The sequence below is a fragment of the Ruditapes philippinarum genome, unplaced genomic scaffold (genome assembly GCF_026571515.1).
Source record: "Ruditapes philippinarum isolate M1 unplaced genomic scaffold, ASM2657151v2 ctg3090_1_1_1_1, whole genome shotgun sequence".
Taxonomy (NCBI): domain Eukaryota; kingdom Metazoa; phylum Mollusca; class Bivalvia; order Venerida; family Veneridae; genus Ruditapes; species Ruditapes philippinarum.
In genome coordinates, this window is record NW_026861496.1 from 113,098 (window position 1) to 119,225 (window position 6,128).

Below are 6,128 nucleotides of genomic sequence, written 5' to 3' on the forward strand. Positions count from 1 at the left end.
ACTTACGAATGCGTATTTTTAAATGCCGTTATGTAATGAAGAATATAAATATAATAAAAACTCAATGAACAATAAAATTTTAAAACAAATATTTATACATATGCATTAGAAGTAGAGTAGTCTATAAATTTAGTATAGTATTTAATACATTGTAAAATACCATTTTTGATCCAAATACCGACCCATATATGCTAAGATAGGGTAACATGCTAAAGTAGGGCAGCATACGCCTTCATGTCTAGAAGCTTAAGATCATAGACTGAAAGTTTTTTTTCTCTCTATGATATATGATAAGTGTATCCTTTTTATCATTTACTGCACTGAAAATAACAAGAAATTATTATTTGTGTCTTACAGATAGATTAAATAAAATTAAATTAATTAACAACTAAAACAACTTTTATTATTTATATGTCGGTGATAACCGCGAGGAAGAAATGTAAAATTCTTTATTCCATATTTTGTTCCCACTCTTTAGTACAGCCGTGAGTATATTATAACGTGGTCATTTTTGCTTATTACTTCAGACAGAATTAAGTCCACCTAAGGTAAGTATTGTCTAAGAGCGTTTACATAGTATATATGCAGGTCAATCTCTGTATGCCCTACATAGATTGCACATGAAGAAAAAGAAAAAAATCTGTTTTACTTTAAAGCCACTTGCATTGTAAAAAAAGTTAATGTACACGTGCAGTCTTACCTGTTATCAATCGCAAAAAGATTGTTTACCTTTCTTTCATTGAACAAATATTGTAATGTGCATGTTTTAATATGCTTGAAAGACATAAAGACCGCAAAAAGTGGCATATTATATTACATTTTTTTCTATGTTATTTTATTTGACAGAACATCGTCGGAACCTTCGATACACATACCATATAAATTCTACATCTAATAGCCGTGTTAAGGATGTTGATTGTACTGAATTCAAGCCATTGTATGTCTATTCCATGTGTGAATGTCTTTTGTTAAAGTTTGAAGTTGCCACACGTGCATGACACGTGATACCATACAAATGGTCATTATTTTATTTAATTTATACAAATGCCACAATAGTTTATCATTTAATTATCCATTTATTAAAGTGCATAGAAGATAAATTGAATGAGTGTAAGTTCAATACTGATTTAATTGCACGAGTTGAATAAAATTATATTAATTATTTTATTCAACGAGTTCAATAAATTCAGTAATGAACTTACACGAATTTAATATCTTATTTATCACCCAAAAGAAAGACTGTTTAAAGTAAATAAAGAGTCATTTTTCATTGTCGCGCTTATAGTAAAACGCTTACATTTAGCGCGTCTTTACACTATTTTCGTATACGCTAATATATGCATGGCCGTGCAATACCATTTTAACGGAGTGGCAAAATCGGCAACGGGTATGTGATAACGTTTGATTTGAAATATATATTTTCTTTATGTTATAAACTTTTATAACAGACAACAGTATCTAATTTCGATATAGAGATTATTAGAAGTCTGTTTGTACGCAGAAGAGAGTAATCGGCGTTCTTGTGGTGACAACGTCAAGGGCAACGACGCAAAAATCTAATAATTTGGACGCAGGATCTTAAAAAAAGATGCAAACAAACAAAAAATACAGTACTGGTAAAGGTGCAGTTAGAAAGCATTGTAAAAATGAAACACCAGCATACACTACATATTTTATGAACGCAATGATGTCATGGTATCTCATGGCTTGGTGTGCTTACTCTGCGCGATATCTTTAGCACCATCTGTAATTTTATGGAAGCAAATCATTAAACTTAGGACTTGAAGCCATATTATTTCTATAAACAATGTTTCGGCAACACTCCGAAAGCAAATAGCAAATTCGTTTCTGTAAGAGCATATAGATGCCCCAAGTTGATATATACTTTAATGAATGTATCATGTGCCTCAAATGTTGTTTGTCTACAGAATGAACACCAAAAGTGTATAAAAGAAAAAAAATAGAAAAATACATATGTTTCTGCAATAATGTGAGGCGACAGAAAATAAAATGTACAAATGAAAGGAAAAGTTTACATCTTCACTTTTATATTTGTATGGTTTAAAACATAATGCATTCAATATATGTCATATTGCGTACATAATGATACAATAATTCCCGTTTACGAGTAGCGTTCATTCAGAAGTTTGTCCATGTGATTCTTCAAACCACGTTTTGAGACGAAGTCAAATAAAATTTACTTAAACCCTTTAAAGCATCCACCCTAGCAGAAATATATTTTTTTACCGTAAAAATCCACTTTGTGAAGGCAGAAAAATACGCTTTTTTGGCACAACCTGAGACACTTTAAAATTGTACATCCTAACGCACTTTGAGTCATGTCGACGTCTATAGAGAGAGTATTTTTTTCAATTAGGAAAACAAGAAAAAATCACAGGAAGTAATGTCCGATGTACCAGCTTTTCCTTTCTAGGGACTCCTGAGCCCGCGCGCTTGTGAGTAGCTGCATTGTCATGCATAAAGGCCTCTAAGTGTGGTGGAAAGTCTACCTATTTGGTAAAATATTTTTCCTTTTTCAACGCATTGTTGTCATAATATCTAACAGTAAGTTAACTGTTTGTCCAATTGGAAATGGAATTTAAACAAAAGGTCTACCAGAATTGAAAAATACGGCACTTCTTTTTCGTTTGGCTATGACTGGTCTACATTTGGCTTTGTGTAACAACTGCCTATTATTGACACGTCTATTGGGCTCAAAATAATTAATACACCCACTTCTTTTTCGTTTGGCTATGACTGGTCTACATTTGGCTTTTTGTAAATAACTGCCTATTATTGACACGACTGGTTTACATTTGTCATTTGTTGTAAATCTTTATCATTGTTTCCGATGCACATTCGTCTGATTTATTTCACTTAAAGTTCTTGATTCAAACTTTTTATCAAATCGTATTCTATTTGGGTTACAGCAATAGCTTTAGTGTAGTTCTTTTCTGTGTCTAGTAGAAAAGAAACATAGCTGCCAATAAACATTAGCCGGACTGGGTTTAATGGCGATATGTTCTCGTTTAATAAATTATACCCTTCCTTGTATATTTCTGTTGCAATTTCAGCCGCAGTTTCATTTCCTAGTGAAATTTCAGTGATAAAACGATATTGATTTCCTTTCATTGTAAGAAAATCAATTTTACTTTCTGTATCATTAGCAGGTGGGTACAATTTTCGATTATTTAGAATTGTTAAAAAGTCTGTGCAAATATCAAATACTTCTTTTCCAATTTCTGTCCTGTAATTCATTGCAATTTGAAGCCGTTTTCCGATTTCCTTTTCCTCGACATTTCTCAAAGATGTCCAGAATAATCGACGATTATCAATGGCATTTGTGTAAGCTGAAGTAAGCAATACCCTTTCCTTATGCGACAACTCGATATTCATCTCTGCAATATTTTTCATGAAGGACATCATGTCGTCGTATCTTTTGCCACGCTGTGCTAATTCTGCACGGTATATATATGTTTCCGTTTCTCCACCGGCCTCTTCTTTAACCAAAACAATTGTATGTAAGCAAAACATCAAACTTAAGACTTGAAACATGAATCCTGCCATATTCTTTCTATATACCATGTTTCGTTAAATGATTTTCTGTTATGACATAATGTAGTGTTTTTCAGTTGAATATATACGCACACATATAGATGATGTATATTTATTGCGAAATAAGTTTGTAATAAAACTTTATGTATGAAATGATAAATGTAACACATGCCAAAGAGTGTTTGTTTACACACTGTCTACCAAAATATGAGGCTCATCTTGAATAGAAATATGACAGATGTCTCCCTATAAATGTGTGTCGGCAGAAAATAAAACCTGTACTTGGGAAAGGAAAAAGTAATAACTTCATTTTATTATTTCTATATTGGTCTTTAAGTACATCTGTTGCTCAGGAACATGTTGAGCTACATAAAGACATCGCCATTGAAGAAAAGTAATAAAAAGTATTTTAATTCAAACAAACTCAGAAGCAGCTTCCATTTCGTCTTCCACGACGTTAAAGATATATTGATATGCAATTTTGTATTAATATTAAAATAATATTAATTATACACAACTATTTTAGGAATTCTAAATTCATTTAATACATACATATAAAAAACATGTATGTCCATATTATAATATTATATTATTATTACTTCTACTAGTGTATAATGTTTTACTGTAACAGTATCGCACATTTCTATAATTGATTGCAGATGGCTACGAAACATACGCTGTAAGCTAGACATATATAAATGCAATATTGTTTTGAAATGTTGATGCAAAGATAAATTTATGTATGTATTTGGCTTCTATATTAAAAATTATTTGCATCACAAAGACACTATCTAACGTGAACAGCAGTTGTCTCTTCAAACAAAAAGAAATTGAGATGTTAGCAAGCGCATTTGATTCACGGTTGTCAAATGTGGAATGCAAAACTGTTCGCTCCAGAATTATCAGGAATTGCTATATTTTAACAGAGATGCGATCAGTTACTAGCTGAAGATATTTTACAATGGAATATGTTATCTAAATTTTATATATTCTGTCAGATCTAATAGATAATTTTGAAAATCTGAATTCGTATTAACACAGATATATATTTAGCTCCATGGTATTAATCAGCCAACGGTAATAATTTTCTAAAAATTGGAGCCTTATATTTCTCAATAAACGTGTTACAAATTTTAGAATCTCCAAAATTCAAGCTGAAAGGAAAACATCTTAAAATCGCATATATTTTGTCATCATTTTGATAGTTAGCAATTATTAAGAAAGATTTGAAAATGTGACAATGATTTCATTTTGCAGGATATTCTCCCTGCATGATACCCGTTTCCTAGGAAATCTGCCGCCTCTTCATCGTCAAAATCAGACTTATCTGTGATTTTTTTTTTGTGTTTACGAGTATGTAAAACAAACAAATAATTCCAATTTCAAAGTTTTTCGGTAAAAACAAGGGAAGTTATGATACAGTTTAACAGAATTGTCATGACAACAATTTATGAATTGCAGTTGTAGTTATAACAATACATGTAAATGTATATGATTTTTATATATCAATTTACATAAAATAATCTTCAGTGTTAGACAAAAATTCTTTATATAATTAGTGTACAATTAATCCGATTATTAAATATAAATATGATTGTGTTCTTTCCGTCAGTTGTTTTCATTATCGACTATCGACGTCATTTTCTTCAGTCCATAAATCTATTTTGTCTTTAAGTACTCTCATAAGCTGAAAAAATGCATCATTTGTAACATATTCGGTACCGTCTAACTCCTCCGCAATTGCACAATATAACTCAGAGCTTGCAATTTCTATAGCACGGTCAATATCATTCATGATATCATGGTAAAACATAGAATAACTTAATGCCAGTTCCAGTCGAATTAGATTCAATCCGGATAGAGCAGTTCGAGCAATGTCAAATGCATTCGCGTAGGATACTCTGGCCAATTCAATTGTTTCCATTTTATTCTCATCTTCGATTTCGGCAATATGCCTGTTTGATTCACCTGACATTGTTAAGAACAATACTTTGCTTTCGATATCACTTGCGTTAGCTATTAGGTTGTTCGCTAAAATAAACACAACCATGTTACAAATATCCAATATTTCAATTCCAATTGCCGTACGGTAATCCTTAGCAATGTCTAAAAATTCACCATGTTCAGTATCCTCAACTTGTTATACTACTTTATATGAGAATAAGCGTGTCTCGATAGATTTTTTATAAGACGTTGAAAGTAAAGTCCTTTCTTCATATGCAAGCGATTGATCCATCTCTGATACAGACATCATAGCACTCAAAACATCATCGAACCTTAAAGACTGTTCAGCTAATTTTGCTTTGTAAACATTAGTTTTTCTTATTTCATTATCAACAATTGTTGTACAGCAAACAAAACATAGCAAGTTCGAAAAATACAAAAGGTGTGATAATTGCAACATGTTTGTTTGCAAACGTTGTATAAACTGTTGCAAATAGAAAATGTTGTTCACTACAAAATATTATACCTCGCTGATTAGCATTTTACTCTTTCCATGTTGTAAATCAATACAAAACATTATGCAATGTTTCGTGATAACTATCACTTGATTTAGATGAACGTAGTATTGT

At 31.3% G+C, this 6,128-nt stretch overlaps 2 protein-coding genes across 2 annotated transcripts; both read right to left on the minus strand.

Moving 5' to 3' along the window:
- Positions 1-2,822: 2,822 nt before the first annotated feature.
- On the minus strand, positions 2,823-3,585 carry LOC132715856 (14-3-3-like protein 2). The gene has a single exon (XM_060698945.1). The coding sequence runs from the start codon at positions 3,583-3,585 to the stop codon at positions 2,878-2,880; it is 708 nt and encodes a 235-aa protein (XP_060554928.1). The 3' UTR covers positions 2,823-2,877.
- A 1,421-nt stretch (positions 3,586-5,006) lies between these two features.
- Positions 5,007-5,754, minus strand: LOC132715853 (14-3-3 protein beta/alpha-1-like). Its single transcript, XM_060698941.1, has one exon. The coding sequence runs from the start codon at positions 5,603-5,605 to the stop codon at positions 5,177-5,179; it is 429 nt and encodes a 142-aa protein (XP_060554924.1). The 5' UTR covers positions 5,606-5,754; the 3' UTR covers positions 5,007-5,176.
- Positions 5,755-6,128: the final 374 nt, after the last annotated feature.